This window comes from Sylvia atricapilla, chromosome 25, assembly GCF_009819655.1.
Source record: "Sylvia atricapilla isolate bSylAtr1 chromosome 25, bSylAtr1.pri, whole genome shotgun sequence".
In the NCBI taxonomy this organism is placed as follows: domain Eukaryota; kingdom Metazoa; phylum Chordata; class Aves; order Passeriformes; family Sylviidae; genus Sylvia; species Sylvia atricapilla.
In genome coordinates, this window is record NC_089164.1 from 2301654 (window position 1) to 2320143 (window position 18490).

The 18490-nt window shown below is 59.9% G+C and overlaps 2 protein-coding genes across 5 annotated transcripts in view; one reads left to right on the forward strand and one right to left on the reverse strand.

Moving 5' to 3' along the window:
* Positions 1 to 18490, forward strand: part of ETNK2 (ethanolamine kinase 2) — a 52505-nt gene that overhangs the window by 3991 nt on the left and 30024 nt on the right. The window contains exons 2-9 of one of the 3 annotated variants that reach the window (XM_066335892.1): positions 1406 to 1454; positions 1565 to 1824; positions 2436 to 2573; positions 4242 to 4384; positions 4465 to 4548; positions 5851 to 6041; positions 6587 to 6660; positions 6854 to 7846. In XM_066335892.1, coding sequence (XP_066191989.1) covers positions 1452 to 1454; positions 1565 to 1824; positions 2436 to 2573; positions 4242 to 4384; positions 4465 to 4548; positions 5851 to 6041; positions 6587 to 6660; positions 6854 to 6926 — 966 coding nt within the window. In that variant the 5' untranslated portion in view covers positions 1406 to 1451 and the 3' untranslated portion in view covers positions 6927 to 7846. The remainder of the gene's footprint in view (positions 1 to 1405; positions 1455 to 1564; positions 1825 to 2435; positions 2574 to 4241; positions 4385 to 4464; positions 4549 to 5850; positions 6042 to 6586; positions 6661 to 6853; positions 7847 to 18490) is intronic. The other 2 variants (XM_066335893.1, XM_066335891.1) reach the window with 2 other exon arrangements.
* Positions 10133 to 18081, reverse strand: SOX13 (SRY-box transcription factor 13). 2 transcript variants are annotated; one of them, XM_066335715.1, is made up of 13 exons: positions 17881 to 18081; positions 17281 to 17386; positions 17047 to 17133; positions 15988 to 16160; positions 15058 to 15126; positions 14823 to 14934; positions 14641 to 14723; positions 14063 to 14222; positions 12902 to 13011; positions 12704 to 12800; positions 12484 to 12627; positions 11564 to 11780; positions 10133 to 10776 (listed from the first exon to the last, which is right to left on the reverse strand). In XM_066335715.1, the coding sequence occupies exons 1-13, from the start codon at positions 18079 to 18081 to the stop codon at positions 10503 to 10505; spliced, it is 1833 nt and encodes a 610-aa protein (XP_066191812.1). In that variant the 3' UTR covers positions 10133 to 10502. The 2 variants fall into 2 exon arrangements, with proteins under 2 accessions (XP_066191812.1, XP_066191811.1); XM_066335714.1 differs by having other exon boundaries at positions 14823 to 14937.

The following is an 18490-nucleotide window of genomic DNA, read 5'->3' on the forward strand; positions in this document are numbered from 1 at the left end:
CGCCGGGAGAACAAAACTCCCTTTCCATCTGCGAGGAGCCGTCAGAGCGCTGACACGGGATGTCCCCAGCAGCGACGTCCCCGCCTATCAGCGCCCCGGCCCGCGGGGAGGGTCGGAGGAGGGGATGGTGTTTGCTCCGGGCTTGTTTTCCGCCTCGATGGGTGGTTTATCTATTTATTATTTCTCTCTCTCTCTCTCTTTTTTTTTTTTTTTTTTTTTCTTTTTTTTTTTATTTCGTGCCAATTCACCCTGGTTTTCTTGTTGGTTTTTTTTTTTTTCTTCCCCCTCCACTGGGAGAGATTCCCGGGGCTGCTCCCGTGCCAAACGTGCTGCTGAGATATCCCTCTGTCCCTGAGATATCCCTGAACTGTTCTGTCGCTGTAGGGCACGAAAAAAAAAAAAAAAAAAAAAAAAAAAAGAATGACTCCAAATATTTCAGAAAGGAAAAACCTTTATTGTCTAATTCTTACTACCTTTTATAAGGTGTTCCCATAAAGACTTAACAGGGTCGGTGAATAGGAATTTAATTTTGTGGTTTAAACTACAAAAACAGCACCTGGAGAAAGGTTGTTTGGAGACAGGAGAGTTGTTGGCCAAGATTCTTTTGAGAAGAAACTTCCTCGAGAAATTTTTTTTTTTTCCCTTGGGAAAAAAAGTCAGCAGCTGCTAGCAGACTAAAAAAAATCTCTCAAACACAGAACTATCAGGCCCACGCTGCTCCAGGTGAAAAATTGCAGGATTTCCACCCAAACCACAGAGCCCTGAGCCTCGAGTCTTTGCAAACCCGTGTCACCTCCCCCAGGACTTGTCCTGGCTGTGCCACCCCGCTCATTTTCCTCATTCCTGCTGTCACCACGAGGTTTTTCTTTGGTTGGGAAGAGCCAGGGGGGTTCTGTCACCGGATGGACACGAAAAGAAGGACACTCACACGGTCAGGGCAGAAAAGAAGGAAGCTTATTTTGAGATTCTGACTTACACAGTGTTCGGAGTTTGATCAGGTGTTGTATTTCTCTGGGGAATGTTTTTTCCCCAGGACCCCTGAGGCCTGTAACCATGTCGTTTGACCCTTCCTTCCTTTCTTGACCCAACTGGCTGAGGTCCAGCCATCCCCCCGGGGCAGGATAAGGCCCTGTTCTTCCTCTTTCTTCCTCTTTCCCTCCTTCTGGATGTCTCTTGCCCTCTGGGCCTCGTTTCCCCTCCTGGAATAAACACCTTGGATCAACCCTGGGGGTAAGAGCCTCTTTTGGATCTTCTGTCTTGTCCCTGAAATATTCCCCCAAAGCCTCCCAAGGAACTGAGCCAGCCCCGGGGGGATTGGTTTCAATCAGGGATTGGGGGATGAGGTTGTCACTTCTTTGACCCCCACTGGTCAACCCAGAAGTCCATCAGTTTATCCTTCCTCCAGGAAGGAATGCGTGAATTACAAAACATCGCTCTTTGTTCGTGTCAGAATGGTGAGAAAACTCAGAATACAGAATGTCAACAGCAGAAAGCTGAAAAATCAGGAATGGCATGAGCCCCATTCCCGGGTGTCACCTCTGGCCGTGTTTGTCCCCTCCCCAAGCTCTTCACTGACGGCATCACCAACAAGCTGGTGGCCTGCTACACGGACGAGGGCATGGGGGACGCGCTGCTGGTGCGAGTGTACGGCAGGAAAACCGAGCTGCTGGTGGACAGGGAGACGGAGCTGAGGAATTTCCAGGTGCTGCGAGCCCACGGCTGCGCCCCCGACCTCTACTGCGCCTTCCAGAACGGCCTCTGCTACCAATTCCTGCCGGGAATCGCCCTGGGGCCCCACCACGTGCGGGATCCTCACATCTTCAGGTGGGTGGGATTTCCCCCTGGGTAGTCCTTTGGCGGTTTTCTGGGGGAAATCTGTGATTTTTGGGGGATTTGTTGAGTGTTTTCAGCTCTCGTCTCGTTGTTGTGGGTGGGGATAAATTGGGCCAAACTTCAGGCAATTCGTTAAAATTACCCGATTTCTGAAGGGTCAGGTTTTGGTGAAGAGAGGTTTTTGTTTTTTTTTTTTTTTTTTCCTGAGAAGCTGGAATAAAAGTTTTCTGGGAGCCTGGAATAAAGGTTTCCTGAGAACCTGGATTAAAGGTTTTCTGGGGACCTGGAATAGAGGTTTCCTGAGAATCTGGAATAAAGGTTTTCTGGAAACCTGGAATAAAGGTTTTTTGTGAACCTAGAATAAAGGTTTTCTGGGAATTTGGAATTTCTTGGGAAAAGCACAGTTTAGGCCTGGAGATGTGAACTCTGAGACGCTTCAGAGGCTGATCCATGGAATGGGGGGGCTCAGCTGTGCTCACCCCGTGTTTTAAGCAGGATTTTCAAGGGGATGCCCCTGAAGCCATCCCAAAGCTCTTTTGGGGATTTCAGGGCGGGGATTTTGATGGGATGACCTCTGACCCCTCTGCTGTGCTCCACGCCAGGCTGGTGGCCCGGGAGATGGCCCGAGTCCACGCCATCCACGCCAACGGGAGCCTGCCCAGGCCCATCCTGTGGCAGAAGCTGCACAAATACCTCAGCCTGGTGAAGACGGAGCTCAGCCCAAAGGGATCCGAGCCCAGGTAAAGGCAGAGGGATCCCGGAGCCAGGCTCTGCCCACCCAGCCCTGGGTCAGGCAGGAGCAGGGGGCACAGCCCTGGACCCCAGGTGAAGCCTCTGTGGGGATCTGGGGGTGGGTTTGGGTTTGGATCCCCCCAGGAGCAGCTCCAGCCCCTTCCTGCTGGCCATTTGGGGAGGATTTCAGCTCTTTTGGAGCTCTGGGTAGAGCCCTGGATCCCAAATAAAGCCTCTGCAGGGATCTGGAGGTGGGTTTGGGGTTGGATGCCCCCAGGAGCAGTTCCAGCCCTTTCCTGGTGCCACTTTGGGGAGGATTTCAGCTTTTTGGAGCTCTGGGATGTGTCTGTGCAGCATCCAAGCAGGATCCAGCCGGAGCCACAGCCCTCCCACTGCTGTAACAATCCTCATCCTCCTCTTCCTCCTCCTCCTCCCGGGAATTTAAGCCTAGAACAAGCTCAGCTGAGCTGATGATGCACCCTAAAAATTAAAACACTCAGTTCACACTCCCAACCACTTTTTTGGGGGGCGGCAGGTGAGTGTTGGAGTGCCGGGGAAGGTTTTGGGCAGCCCCAAGAGGCGGAGGAGGTGAACGAACCCCCGGCAGGACAATGATTAACCCGGGACAGGAGCCAGGAGCGCTCCGCTCGGCGCTGGGCAGACTTTACCCAACCTGCGCCTTCCGCGCGGCCAATTAGGCAAATCATTAACGAGCTCCGTTCCTGGAAGCCGAGCTCCTGAGGACCCCGGCAGAGTCCCAAATGTCCCCGCAGCCCCGGGGCTTTGCCGGGTGCTTGGGGACCGAGCGCTGGGTGGGGCTGGGGGGTGGATTTGGGGGTTTTTGGGGACGAGGGATGGGCTGAGGCTGAGGGGTGGTGTCTGCCTGGGGCACCAGACCTGGCCCCGCTCCCCAAAAACAGCCCCGTGAGCCCCGCTGTGTGGCTTTAGCGGGGTCGGTGGTGAGGCACGAGAGGGGAGTCAGGGAAATTCGGCCCCTGAGCCCCCAGGGAAGTGCTGGAAGCCGTGAAAATTCTACCCCTGGGCCCTCAAGGAAGAGCAATTCTGTCCCTGAGCTCTCAGGAAAGATCAATTCTGCCCTTGAGCCCCAGGGAAATGCTGAAAGCCCGAGGGAGTTCTATCCCTGAGCCCCCAGGGAAGAGCAATTCTGCCCCTGAGCCTCAAGAGAAGTGCTGGAAACCAGGGAAATGCCCTCCCTGAGCTCCCAGAGAAGAGCAGTTCCACTCCTGTGGCCCCAGGAAATTGCTGGAAGCTGGGGAAACTCTGCTCCTGAGCCCTCGGGGAAGAGCAATTCTGCCCCTGAGCCCCCAGGGAAGCACTGGAAACTGGGGAAATTCTGCCCCTGGGCCCTCAAGGAAGAGCAGCTCTGCCCCTGAGCCTCCAGAGAAGTGCTGGAAGCCGGGGGAATTCTATCCCTGAGCCCTCAGGGAAGTGCTGGAAGCTGGGGAAATGCCACCCCTGAGCTCCCAGAAAAGGGCAATTCTGTCCCTGAGCCCCCATGGAGGAGCAATTCTGCCCCTGAGCTCCAGGGAAATACTGGAAGCCAGGGAAATTCTACCTCTGAGACCCCAGGGAAGAGCAGTTCTGCCCCCCCGAGCCCCCGGGGAGTGTCCCCGGAGCAGCAGCCGTGCCCCTGTCCCCTCTGTCCCCGTGTCCAGGCTCCCGCAGGACGTGCCCGGCCCCGAGGCGCTGGAGCAGGAGCTGGCCTGGATGGAGGAGACGCTGCCCCAGCTGGGCTCGCCCGTGGTGCTGTGCCACAACGACCTCCTGTGCAAGAACATCATCTACGACAGGACACGAGGTCTGCGTGTCCCCGGGCCACCCCCCGGGGCTGTCACCTGGGTGTCCCCTCGCCCCTGACGGCCCCTTGTGTCCCCGCAGAGCACGTCCGCTTCATCGACTACGAGTACACGGGGTACAACTACCAGGCCTTCGACATCGGGAACCACTTCAACGAGTTCGCAGGTTGGGGCGGGAATGGGATCCTCTGGGATGGGATCCTCTGGGGTGGGGAATGGGATCCTCTGGGAGGGGAAATGGGATCCTCTGGGGTGGGATCCTCTGGGGTGGGGAATGGGATCCTCTGGGATGGGATCCTCTGGGGTGGGATCCTCTGGGGTGGGGAATGGGATCATCTGGGCTGGGGAATGGGATCCATCCTGTTGGGATGGGAAATGGGGCCCTCTTCAACCAGTTTGCAGGTTGGGGTGGGAAATGGGATCCTCTGGGGTGGGAATGGTATCCTCTGGGGTGGAGAATGGGATCCCCTGGAATGGGAAATGGAATCCTCTGGAATGGGAATGGGATCTGCTGGGAGGGGAAATGGGATCCTCTGGGGTGGGGATGGGATCCTCTGGGAGGGGAAATGGGATCCATCCTGTTGGGATGGGAAATGGGAACCTCTTCAATGAATTTGCAGGTTGGGGTGGGAATGGGATCCTCCGGGATGGGGAATGGGATCCCCTGGGTTGGGGAATGGGATCCTCTGGAAGGGGGAATGTGATCCTCTAGGATGGGGAATGGGGTCTTCTGGGGTGGGGAATGGGATCCTCTGGAATGGGAATGGGATCCTCTGGGGTGGGATCCTCTGGGAGGGGAAATGGGATCCATCCTTTTGGGATGGGAAATGGGAACCTCTGCAATGAATTTGCAGGTTGGGGTGGGAAATGGGATCCTCCGGGATGGGGAATGGGATCCTCTGGGGTGGGGATGGGATCCCCTGGAATGGGGAATGGAATCCTCTGGAATGGGAATGGGATCTGCTGGGAGGGGAAATGGGATCCTCTGGAATGGGATCCTCTGGGGTGGGGATGGGATCCTCTGGGAGGGGAAATGGGATCCATCCTGTTGGGATGGGAAATGGGATCCTCTGCGGGCTCCAAAGGGCCCCGAGCCCTGGCCTGGGGTGTCCCCAGCTCTGGGGTGGAGGAGGGAGTTAAATCCCCAGTTTCAGGGTGAGGAATGGGATCTCTTCATCCCTGGAGGTGGAGGAGGCAGCGTTATTCCCAGCTCCCCTGGGGGTGGAGGATGGAGCCGCACCCCAAATCCTACAGCAGGAATGGGGCTGCCCGTGCTCAGAGCGGGGTCTCTGCTGGTTTGGGGCACCTGCTGCCCCTGGGCTGCCGTTCCTGCCTCCTCACCTGGGGGCTGACCCCTGCTGTGTGCCTGGGTGGGGTTGTGCTCTCCTCATTTTGCTGTGGAGACTCCAACCCCTCTGTGTCCCCTCCGTGTCCCCTCATGTCCCCCGTGTCCCTCTGTGTCCCCCAGGTGTCAAGGAGGTGGATTATGGCCTCTACCCCAGCAAGGAGACGCAGCTGCAGTGGCTGCACTCCTACCTGCAGGCCTACAAGGAGCTCACCCAGGGGCACCCAGGTGACGCCCAGGGGCGCCCAGGTGACATCCAGGTGTCCCAGGAGGAGCTGGAGACTCTCTACGTGCAAGTGAACAAGTTCTCCTTGGTGAGTGCTGGGAGGAGCCAGCCTCGCCCCAGGGCTGAAAGCACAACCCAGGGGATGAGAGGTCTCCCTGCTCTTGGGCTTCCAGCTGACCTGGCAGCTTGGGGACATCGGGGACAGGCTGTCCCAGGGGGCCTGGCAGTGCCTCAGGGGCGCCGGGCAAGGTCACAGGGGCGTGTTGGGGACAGCGAGTGTCACACAGCCGCGGCCTTGGGCAGCCCTTTAGAAGGGTCAGACAGGGCCTGACGTGAGGAAATCCTCTTTGGTAACTGCCAGCGGCGGCCCCGGCCAATTTTCTGGAAATTTCAGGTGAAATATCCTCTGTTTTCCCGGCTGGAGCTGCTGGCAGGGGGGTGGGAGCCCATGGTCAGCATCCTCCCTGCTCAATCCTTGGCTCCGGGTGGGAGCAGCCTCTGGAGGGCACAAAAATCCCGGTGTGGGCCAGCTCCGCTCCCCGTCCTGTCCTTGTCACCGCCCCGGGAATTCCCGGCCCCAGGCAGGAGAGGCAGGAGCGTTCCTGTGCCTGATCCTTGTTCTGCCCCTTGCAGGCATCCCATTTCCTCTGGGCGTGCTGGGGCCTGATCCAGGATAAATACTCGACCATAGACTTTAATTTCTTAAGGTGAGGCCACGGCGCTGGATCCCAGCGGGAAATGAGAGGAGCAGGAAGATCCCGGGGAGGATCCCGGGGTGGGGGTGGATCCCAGGGAAGATCCCGGTGTTCCCTGGGGAGGGTCCCAGGGGAGAATCCCAGGAAAGATCCCAGGGTCCCCGGGGACACGCGTGGCTCCGAGCTGTCCCTTCTCTCTCGGCAGATATGCAAAGTTAAGGTTTAAACAATACTTCAAGATGAAGCCGGTGGTCACAGCCCTGCAGGTCCCCAAATAGGGGCCACCCCGAGCTCTGCTGTCCTGGCCCCTCGCCCAGCCCAGCCGGGGGCCAGGGGGGGACAGGAGGGGCCGCCACCGCTGCCAGGAGAGCCTGGACACCCCCAAACTGGACCAGGAGATGCTGGAGAGGACCACAGCCCACGCCAGGAAGCCTCACCATCGCCTTAAGGCCGAGCCCCGCTCGGTCCCGGTGCCCGGCGGGTCCGTGCCCTGCTGGCACCGCTGCTGCTGCTGCTGCCGGGGCTGGCACCGCCCTGCTGTCCCCGTGCTGTCCCCAGGGAGGGACACGCCGTCACCCTGCCCCGCTGTCCCCAGGGAGGGACACACCGTCACCCCGGCCCCGCTGTCCCCGAGGAGGGACACGCCATCACCTCGTCTGCTCAGGAGCCCCCAGAGCTGCCCAGTCACTTCGCTGTGCCCTCTGTCCCCTCCTGCCCTGCTGGGTGTCACCAGGATGCCACCCCCAAGCCAGCGCTGTCCCGGGTGACCCCAGGCACGGGATCCTTTCCCAGGGGGGGCTGGAGATGTGGGGAAAGGGGCAGCCGGGAGGGTCTGGCACCAGTGGGGTGCTGCTGGCGGGCACTGGGTGCCTGCCCCCCCTGTGCTCTGCGTGTCCCCACTGTCCCCTTTAGCTTGGTGGCTTCCCCCCCACACCCAGCAGCTTCCCAGCTCTGCCCTTACCCTCTCCCCCAGGGGCAGGGAGGTCCGGGGGGGTCGGTCCTGCCTGTCCCCACCCCCGGGAGGAGGTGACACGGAGCCCTGTGACCCTGGGGACACGGTGACTGTCCCTTGTCTGGGCACAGGGACCTCCCCCAGAGCCCTGTGACCCTGCCCTGGCTGTGGGGACAAGGTGACTGTCCCTTGTCTGGGCACAGACGGGACCAACGCTGCTGGCGCGCCCCTGGTTTTTTTTTTGTTGTTGTTTTTTTGGGGGGGGTTTTTTGGTTTTTGTTTTTGGTTTGTTTTTTGGTTTGTTTTGTTTTTTTTTTTTTTTTGGTGCGAAATAAAAGCTGCTGGTAGCTGGAATTTGGGGGTGGTGGGTCTTGGGGGGTCTGTGCTGGAGCAGGGGCAGCACCCCCGGGGTCTGGGGGTGCTCCTGTCCCTTCTGTACCTGGAGATGTCCCCATCCAGCCCTGGCCCCGCTCTCTGCTCCAAAAAAAGTCAATTTTATTGTGCCAAGGGACGGGGAGGGGGAAGGAACGATTGTAAACAGGGATGTGAAATATACAGGTTAAGTTACTCGTCCTCTTATTATTAACAAAATAAAGCTCTATCTATATTTACAATCTTTAAAAACAAAACAAAATGACAACAACAACAAAAAAAGAGAAATAATAAATGGAGGAGAGACAGGAAGAGCTGCAGTTGTGGGGAGGGGACACATCTGTCCCCAGCCCCTCTGCAGCAGAGGCCAGCCCAGCCTGGAGCTGGGACCCCTCCCCAGGGACCCCTTTCCTCCCCAGGGACCCCGGCACAGGGAGCTGGGAATAAATAAAGCGCTGCCAAAGGGCAGGAGAGGAGCCAGGGGCTGGCTGGGCAGGGCGGGATGTCCCCTGGGATAAAGGATGTCCCCATGGCGGTGTCCCCTCGGCAGTGTCCCCAGCATGGGGGTGCCGGTGCTGCTGAGCTGCAGATCCCCACCCCAAGCTGGGGACAGGGGGACAAGGGGACAGAGGCTGCTGCCTGCTTTGTGCAGCCTCGAGCTCGGGTGGCCGTGCCTCCTGCAGTGTCCCCGTCACGGTGACAGTCCCCACGGTGTTCCCAGCACTGTCACTGTCCTCGCAGTGTCCCAATTCTGTCACTGTCCACCTGGTGTCCTCACCACTGTCACTGTCCCCCTGGTGTCCCCAACATGGTGACAGTCCCTGAAGTGTCCTTGCGCTGTCACTGTCCTCGCGCTGTCCCCAGCACTGCCACTGTCCCCGCGGTGTCCCCAGAATGGTGACAGTCCCCACGGTGTCCCCAGTGCTGTCACTGTCCCTGCGGTGTCCCCAGAATGGTGACAGTCCCCGCGGTGTCCCAGCGCTGTCACTGTCCCCGCGGTGTCCCCAGAATGGTGACAGTCCCCGCGGTGTCCCCAGCGCTGCCACTGTCCCCGCGCTGTCCCGGGCTCGGGGCCTGTTCCCGGCTGCGGCCACAGGGAGGTGCCGGAGCCCCGCGTACGGAGCGACACCGGAGGGGACACGGGCAGGGAGAGAGCGGGTGTGCGCAGCTGGACACGGCACAGACACACCTGGACACGGCACAGACACACCTGGACACTGTGTGTGCACAGCTGGACACGGCACAGACACACCTGGACACAGCACAGACACACCTGGACACGGCACAGACACACCTGGACACTTGTGTGTGCACAGCTGGACATTGCACACTCAGCAGTGTGTGTGCAGCCACACATTTCACGGGCACACCTGAACTGTGCGCACACCCCTGGACACCGCACACACACACCTGGATACCACACACACACCTGGACACTGCACGCACACACCTGGACGTTGCCCACACTCCTGGATACTGTGTGTGCACACCCAGACACTGCACACGCACACACCTGGACACTGTGTTTGCACACCTGGACATTCCACATGCACACCTGGACAGCACACACACACCTGGACATCACACACACACCTGGACACCGTAGACACACACCTGGACAGCACACACACACCTGGACATCACACACACCCCTGGACACCCCTAACTCTCACCTGGACACACCTAACTCTCACCTGGATGCCCAAACTCTCACCTGGACACCCTCATGCACAGCCACACCATACCCAACCCCCCCCCACCCCGGACAGGCTCTGACCAGAACAAGCTCATTTTTCCTAAGGATTCATTTTTCCCCCTAACAGCCACTATCTCTCCCTCTCTCTCCCCCTGCAGGGCTCAGGTGGGGCCCGAGCTCCAGGGACAGGTGCCCAGGGACAGCCGGGCACGTCCCCCGCCCCGAGCAGGGGCTGGCAGGGCAGGAACAGCCCCCGCTTTGTTCCCAAAGTGGGCCAGAGCTGCCGGCAGCACAAAGGGCCCTGAGGAGCCCTTGGCCGGAGCCGGGGCCAGGCTGGAGCTAAAATTGGCTCCGTGGGAATTCGCTGGCAGGCTCCAAAGAATGAGCGGGAAGAGCGGCCAGGAGGTCACACCAGGATAGAGGAGAGATGAGTGTGTCCCCATCCCGTGTCCCCATCCCGTGTCCGCACCCTGTGTCCCCACATCGTGTCCCCAGTCCGTGCCCAGCAGGTGAGGCTCTCCGGGACCCACAGGTGCTGCAGGGCTGGGAGATGCTCTGGAGGTTCCCTGCACTCTCAGGTCCCCTCAGAGGACACCAGAGCAGCAGCCCCGTGTCACCAAACCTCCAGGCTCGGTGGCCTCAGCCCCGTGTCACCAAACCTCCAGGCTCAGTGTGCCACCAAAGTAAGGCCAAGCCAAGTCGTTGCCACCCAAAATTCCAGGTGCCCACCCTGCTGTCACTCCCCTCTGCTGTGGCCGAGTCCCATCCCGCCAGGACACTCCTGGCGGTGGCAGCCAGCCCTGCCACCCCCTGCGCTGTCCCCCCCGTGTCCCCTCAGTCCGTCAGCACCACCAGCTCGCCGTCACTCTTGTCCTCGCCCTCCGAGTCCTCGTCCTCGCTGTAGCGGTACACGTCCCCCTCGGCCACCGAGTGCCCGTCGTCCCCGGCGTCCCCGTCCTTGAGGCTGCGGGTGTTGACGATGACGGGCATGGCGGGGTCCACGCCGCGGGGCAGGTAATGCTCCAGGAGGGGCGGGGGCAGCTGCACGCCCACCGGCCGCGGGTACAGCACGTCCGAGGAGCTGGGGGGCACCTGGCTGCCCTGCGGCCTGTGGGACACGGGGGGCGGGCACTGAGAGGGGCGGCCAGCGGTCATGGGGCTTCCCGAGGCCACCCCAGGGTGGGGACAGTCTGTGGGGGGCAGGTGGGTGGCGACCCCGTGGGCGCGAGGTGGGCATGCACCTCATGGACATCAGGTGGGCACCAGGTGAGAACCTGCCCCATTGACATCCAGGTGGGCACCAACCCCATAAACATCAAGGTGGGCAACAACCCCTGGGGTACCAGGTGAGCCCCCACCCATGCCATGAGGTGAACACCCATGTCACCAGGTGAACATCCATCCCGTGGACACGAGGTGGGCACAAACCCCATGGGCACCAGGTGAGCCCCCACCTGTGGTGACCAGGTGAGGCCCCACCCATGTCACCTGGTGAACATTCATCCCATGGACATGAGGTGGGCACAAACCCCATGGGCACCAGGTGAGCACTCACCCACCCATGGTGACAGGTGAAGCGCCACCCATGTCACCAGGTGAACATCCACCCCATGGACACCAGGTGAGCCCCCACCAATGGTGACCAGGTGAGTGTCCACCGAAGGTGACCAGGTGAACACCCATGCCACTAGATGAACATCCACACGTGCCACCAGATGAACACCCCTCCATGCCACCAGGTGGGCACTCCCCCATGGACACAAACTCCATGTCACCACGTGACCCCCACCCTTGTCACCATATGACACGGGTGACACCCTCCCATGCCACCAACATGACCCCCACCCCTCAGAGCCCCGTGGGGGGGGGGGGGGGGCATGTCCCTTATCAATTACCCTATCAAATATCCCTGCCTGGCGTCCTGGCGCCGGTTCCTCATCAGCGCCTTGTACTCGCCCACGCGCAGCCGCTTGCCCTCCACGATGCAGGTGCGCTTGGGCCGCGGCTTGTACTTGTAATCCGGGTACTTCTCCAGGTGCTGCCGGCTCAGCCGCGCCTGCTCCTCGTAGTAGGGCTGCTTCTCCTGGTTGGACATGGATTTCCAGCGGGATCCTGCATGGGGAAGGAGCGCAGTGTCCTCACACCCCGCCCCAGTGAGGGAGTGGTGGCCCGGGATAAACCCAGCCTGAGATTTGTTGGTTGGTTAATTAGGGAGTGCTGGTAATTAATGTTTCTTTGTGGGAATGGCACCTGGATTTGCAGCTGGTGGGTGACGCGTGGTGCTGCTGGGTTCTGCCAGAATGTCGGGAACAGCTTCCCTGAATTTCCCTGGGCATTTCCAGGGATCCATCCACTCATTCCCTAACCTTCCCCAGGCACCTTGAGGGATCCATCCACTCATTCCCTGACCTTCCTTCCTGGGATCCATCCACTCATTCCCTGACCTTCCCTCCGAGGATTCATCTCCTCATTCCCTGACCTTCCCTCTGAGGATTCATCCCCTCATTCCCTGACCTTCCCTCTGAGATTCATCTCCTCATTCCCTGACCTTCCCTCCAAGATTCATCTCCTCATTCCCTGACCTTCCTTCCTGGGATCCATCCCCTCATTCCCTGACCTTCCCTCCTGGGATTCATCTCCTCATTCCCTGACCTTCCCTCCCCTGCCCCAGAATCTTGTTCTCATCCCTCCAGGGAATGAAGAGAAGATCTCCTGCCCTGGGATTTTATTCCCATCCCTCCAGGGGATCCTTCCCTGGGCTTTTGTTCCCTTCCCTCCAGGGGATGCAGAGGGGGTCCCCTGCCCCAGGACTCACCCAGGATCTTGCTGATGCTGGAGTTGTGCATGTCGGGGAAGGCCTGCAGGATCTTCCTGCGCTCGTCCTTGGCCCACACCATGAAGGCGTTCATGGGCCTCTTGATGTGGTTGTTGTTCCTGGACTCCGGGAAGTGCCGGGAGCCTGCGAGGGACACCCGGGATGAGGACAGGAGCTGGAGCAAACCCGGGCTCACCCCCGTGCTGCCCTCCATGCTCACCGTCCATCTCACAGCCCAGCAGAGCCTCGTCCAGCCGGTGCCCGGGGGTCTCCTCCATCCGCTCCTTCACCGGCGAGGAATCAATTCCGACGTGTTCCTGCAGGACAGCGCGGTCAGCAGCCACCCCCAGCCAGGGGACAGCTGTGGGGTGGCACTGGGGTGGCAGAGGGGACGGTGAGCAGGCAGAGGGACCCTCACCTTGCGGTAGGGGCTGCTCAGTGAGCCCTCCATGGCGGCGCCGTGGCCGTGCAGCAGCTGCCGCGCGTCGTGGATGGCTTTGGTGATGGCATCGCCCTCTCCCAGGAATCCTGGAGGGATACAGCACCCCTCAGTGCCAGGGGTCATCCCACTGACCACTGACAGCATCCCTCAGTGCCAGGGGTCACCCCACTGACCCTCCAGACCACCCACTGACACGGGCATCCCTCAGTGCCAGGGGTCACCCTACTGACCACTGACAGCATCCCTCAGTGTCAGGGGTCACTCCACTGACCCCTCAGAGCACTGACCCCCATGGGCACCCGTCAGTGCCTCCGGTCATCCCACTGACCACTGACAGCACCCCTCAGTGCCAAGGGTCACCCCGCTGACCCCTCAGAGCACTCACCCCCATGGGCATCCCTCAGTGACAGTGACCACCCCACTGACCCCCCCAAACCACCCACCCCCATGGGCACCCCTCAGTGCCAGGGGTCACCCCACTGATCCCCTCCAGACCACCTACTGCCACAGGGACCCCTCAGTGCCGGGGTCGCCCTACTGACCCCTCAGAGCACTGACCCCCATGAGCACCCATCAGTGCCACCAGTCATCCCACTGACCCCCCCAGACCACCCATCCCCATGGGCACCCGTCAGTGCCAAAGGTCACCCCCATGGGCATCCCTCAGTGCCAGGGGTCACCCCACTGACCTCCCAGACCACCTACTGCCACAGGGACCCCTCAGTGCCAGGGGTCACCCTGCTGACCCCCCAGACCACCCACCCCCATGGGCACCCATCAGTGCCACCGGTTATCCCGCTGACCATTGACAGCATCCCTCAGTGCCAGGGATCACCCCGCTGACCACTCACAGCACCCACCGCTATGTGCACCCATCAGTGCCAGTGGTCATTCTGCTGACCACTCACAGCACTGACCCCCACGGGCACCCATCAGTGACAGTGACCACCCTGCTGACCCCCCAGACCACCCACCCCCATGGGCACCCATCAGTGCCAGTGGTCACTCACAGCGCTGACCCCACCCTGACCATCACAGCTGTGCCCTGAGGGGTGGCATGGCCCGAGATCACCCCTGGGAGCAGCAACGATTGTCACATGTCCCCAAAAAAGCCCCGAAGGGTGCTAAGGAACCCACCCAGGGGGAGGCTGGACGGGCTGGGCTGCAGCTCCCTGCTGGCCCCGTGGCTCGGCGTCAGCGACTGGCAGCCGCCCATCTTCAAACTGGGCGAACTGGAGGCACTGGGGAGCTCGGAACCTTTGGGTTTGGCCGTCAGGTTCAGCGGCTGCGAGGTCTCCTGGGGAGGAGGGAGGGATGGGGGGTGAGGAGCTGGCCCCAAAACCCCAGCATGGGATTAAGAGGTTTTTTTGGGGGGCTGTACCAGGGGTTAAAAAGGGAATTTTGGGGCTGTACCAGGGTTTGAAGGAGCTTTTTGGGGAGTGTACCAGGTGTTTAAGGGGGTTTTAGGGGCTGTACCTGGGGTTTTAGGGGCTGTACCAGGGGTTGAAGGAGGGTTTTGGGGCAGTACCAGGGGTTTAAGGAGGTTTTTAGGGCTATATCTGGGGTTTAAGGAGGTTTTTGGGGCTGTACCAGGGTTTGAAGGAGGTTTTAGGGGCTGTACCAGAGGTTCAAGGAGTTTTTTGGGGCTGTACCAGGTGTTAAAGAGGGAATTTTGGGGCTGTACCAGGGGTTTAAGGAGGTTTTTGGGGCTGTACCTGCATCTGGAGGTGTCCCGGGCCCGCGGGTCTCTTCAGCGTGGGAGGAGGGGGGCTGTGCAGGAGCTGCACCGGGTAATCCACTGCGGGGACACAGGGGACAGCGGTTGGGGACAACAGGGACACGGCTGAGGGGAGGGGACAAGGCCAGCCTGCAGGGCTGGATGGGGACCCCAAATCACCTGGTTTGCAGGGGATGGGCTGGATGGGCAGCGCCAGCTGGGACTCGGGGGACACCGGGAGGGGCTGGTGGCCGGGGGTGAAGGCGGGGATCATCACGTAGGGCATGTTCACCTGCTGGAGGGGACAGCGGGGACACAGGGGACACCACATCAGCGCTGAGTGGCAGTGCCACCCCACCCCAAAGGGACAGCAGGACACGGGGAAGGGGACAGAGGAGGTGTCCCCTGCCTTTACCTGGATCTGCTGCTGCAGGAGGTTGATCTTGTGCTGCTGCTGGATGAGCTGCTGCTGCTGCTTGGCGATCTGGGGTGGGGACAGGGACAGGTTGGGGACATCAAGGATCTGACCCACCCACCAAGAAAAGGGGTGCAGGGGGTCCCCCAGGGCTGCGGGGAGGGAAAGAGGAGGGGCTGAGCTGTCTCTGAGCCACCTGCAGGGACACAAGGGCTGGCAGGGACCTGTCACCTGCACCCCGCGTGTGACAGCGGTGTCACCCCTGCCCTTGGGAGGGACAAAATCGGTGTTCAGGGAGGAGATGAGCACAGGCAGGAGGGACCTGGGGTGGTCTGTTCCCATTAAGGAGCTCAATCCCCATCTCCATCCACCTTTGGCCCTCCCAGCTCCCAGGGAGGGAAGGTTTTGGGATGGGAACAGGGAACAGGACCCCAAAGCCACCTCCCTGCCCCTCCTGGTGACCCCAAAGGGACGGACACTTTAAACCCAATAACCAGCTGCTTGAAGCCCACAGTGCAACTTCATTAACCCATTACAGGGGTTATTCCCCAATGGAGCAGGGGTCAGAGGGATTTTCTGGGGCTCTACCAGGGTTTGGGGGGCTGTAGCAGGGTTTGGAGGGGGTTTTGGGGTGTACCAGGGGTTGAAGGATTTTTTGGGGGCTGTACCAGAGTTCGGAGGGATTTTGGGCCTGTACAGGGGTTTGGAGGGGTTTTTGGGGCTGTTCCAGGGTTTGGAGGGGTTTTTTTGGGGGCTGTACCAGGGATTGGACAGTTTTGTGGCTGTACCAAACCGATGACGAAGAAAGAAAGAAGAATAAGAAGGACTCAGCCAACGCCTTCAATCCTCCATCTCGTTCCATATCTTACAACACACTAAAAACTAAAATCCTTAAACTCCAAGTTTCCAGGGTCTCAAGGAGGTGCCCACCTGCTCCTGCTGCTGCCGGGCCAGCTCCATCTGCTGCTGCTGCTTCTCGAAGAGCATGGTGGCCATGTTCTTCTGCTCCGAGTGCGCCGTCAGCAGCTGGTCCCGCAGCGTGGACAGCTGGTTGATCATCACCAGCAGCTGCAGCTCCTTCTCCGCCAGGCTCTCCTGGGTCCCTGCAAAAAGGGGAAAAAAATTAAAATAAATGAGGTATTTTACGGGGAAAAAAAAAAAAGTCCTGATGAAGGTCGGGGGAGAGTCAGCAGCACGAGGTGGAGGTGGGTTTATTTATTCTCATTTCTTTAGACCGGGGAGGTTAAACTCTTTGGGGTGGGCAGAGAAAATGTGAGGTGGAGAAGTGTCTTACGGCCACCAGTGACACCACTGAGTGACCTGAGAGTGTCAGATTTGGGAGGAATGCAAAGATCCCCAAATGCTCTGTGCAGTCAGAGGTTGCAGAGATGGTTTTTAGTGTTCCCCTCTAAATCCAGGGTGGGGAGGAAGGGAGGGAATGGGGTTGGGAGTGGGGAAAGAGAGTCAGCAGCACGAGGTGGGGTTGTTTAAGGGGTGTAATTCTCATCTCCTTTGACCACAGACGGAAGACTTTGGGGTGGGCCGAGAAAACGTGAGGTGGAGAAGTGTCTTACGGCCACCAGTGCCACCACTGGGTGACCAGAGAGTGTCAGATCTGGGAGGAATGCAAAGATCCCCTCATATTAAACCTCCCCTGTGCAGTCAGAGGCTGCCGGGATGGGTTTTAATGTTCCCTGTTGAATCCAGGGTGGGGAGGAAGGGAGGGAATGGGAATGGGATGGGAAGCGCCAGCCCGGAGGATGCAAACAGATCCTAAATCCTCATGGATTTGCTTCCTTCCCTCACAGCATTTTGGGGGCTCATCCCACAAGCAGCAAAGCCCTGAAATCCCCGTATTTCACCTTTTCCTCCCAAGAAAATCAACTTAAAAAGGGACAAATCCCTAGGAAATGTGGACATTTCCCATCTCCCCTCCTGCTGTGTTTCCCGCCGGGATTCAGGAGGGAGGTGGGTGGAGGTCGATCCCACCTTTCACTTCCTTGGATTCAGCCGTGTTCCGGCCCAGCAGCCGCTCCTTCCAGTCACTGGACAGCAGCTTCTCGATGGTGGGCATCACTGGGGGACAGGGACAGGGACAGGGACAGGGAGAAGAGGACAACCACATGAGCACATCCCATGGCTCATCCCATCCCGCAGCTCTGGGAAAATCCCAAAGGGCAGGGAGAGGGATCCCAAAAGGCCCATTTTGGGAACGTTTCCCACCTTCCTTCAGGTTCCTGTTGAAGTCCAGCTTCTCCTGGCCGCTCCCGGCCGGCTCGAAGGCGGAGCGCCGGGGCTCGGGGATGTCCCCAGCAGGAGAGCGGGATTCCTGGGGACACAGAATGTCACTGTCACCGCCAGGGACACCCCCAGGATGGGACATCCCGATCTGGCGGGATGCTGGGAGCTGGAGCACGGTCTGCTGGGCACGTTCTGAATCCCATCGTGCTGGAAATGCTGGAATTTTCTCCTGTTTATCCATGGCTCCTTGGAGCTCCTTTCCGCTCTGAAGGCAGAGCAGGGAGAGGGAATACCCCCAGGACAAGGGGAGAGGGAGGTTGGAGGGATGGGGAACACCTGGAAGAGGCTGTGGGGGTTCCATACCAAAGCTGAAGCCCTCAAACCCCAAGGGTGTCCCCAGAGCCCCCAGACCCCAGGGGTGACCCCAGAGCAGCCAAAAAACGTCTCAGAAAAGCCTCAGATTTCAGTCTGAATCCCTTGGGAAGAGGAAAAACCAGACAGGGGAGAGCAGCCAGCACCTCTTCCATGCGATGGGAGGGTCAGGAGCAGGGGTGGGGACAGCGCCACCTTTGTCACACCCACCTGTGGCAGGGCCTGGGGGTCGGTGCCATCCCGGGGAGGTGGCCCTGGGGGTTCTTGGGGCCGGGGCTCGGCGCTGGGGGCAGCCCCCGGGGGGGTCTCGGGACCACCCTCCTTCTGCTCCTCGGTCTTGACGGCGCAGTTCACCATGGCGCCCGCTCCATCCAGCTCCAGGGGCGGAGAGGCCGGGCTCCTCACAGACATCCTGGGGACAGCAGGGATGTCACCACGGCCACCAGGCACCCCCTGGCGTGGGCACCCCTCTCCCAGCCTGGCCCCACCCCGGGGTGGGCCGCGGTGCAAGGACAATGTCCCTGGGGTTTGCTGCCGGCCAAGCTGAGCTCTGGCTCCCAGGTTTTCGGGAAGTTTTCCAAGTTTCTGGGGGCTCAAGGGAAATCTTGGGATGGAGGAATAAATTCCTAAAGGCAGCACAGAGGTTGGGGCTGAGGGACCTTCATGAGGAAGGCCAGGCTCAGGGTGACAGGGACCCAGCGGTCCCCAGGAGCCGTCCCTGGAAAGCCACCGGAGGTTTCCTGCTCCGATGGGAAGTGGAAATCCTGGCTCTGCCCGACAGGGGCTGGGACGGCACCAGAACAGAACCCTCGGCATGGGA

What these genes read in the sequence shown, in the direction of transcription:
- SOX13 (XM_066335714.1), bottom strand. Translation starts at nt 18,081, where the DNA reads ATGTCTGTGAGGAGCCCGGCCTCTCCGCCCCTGGAGCTGGATGGAGCG. An exon ending in GCCCATCCCCTGCAAACCAG is followed by an intron (nt 14,724 to 14,822) that starts GTGATTTGGGGT and finishes GTGTCCCCGCAG; the next exon opens with TGGATTACCCGGTGCAGCTC. An exon ending in AGGCAGGGATATTTGATAGG is followed by an intron (nt 10,777 to 11,563) that starts GTAATTGATAAG and finishes CGTGTCCCACAG; the next exon opens with GCCGCAGGGCAGCCAGGTGC.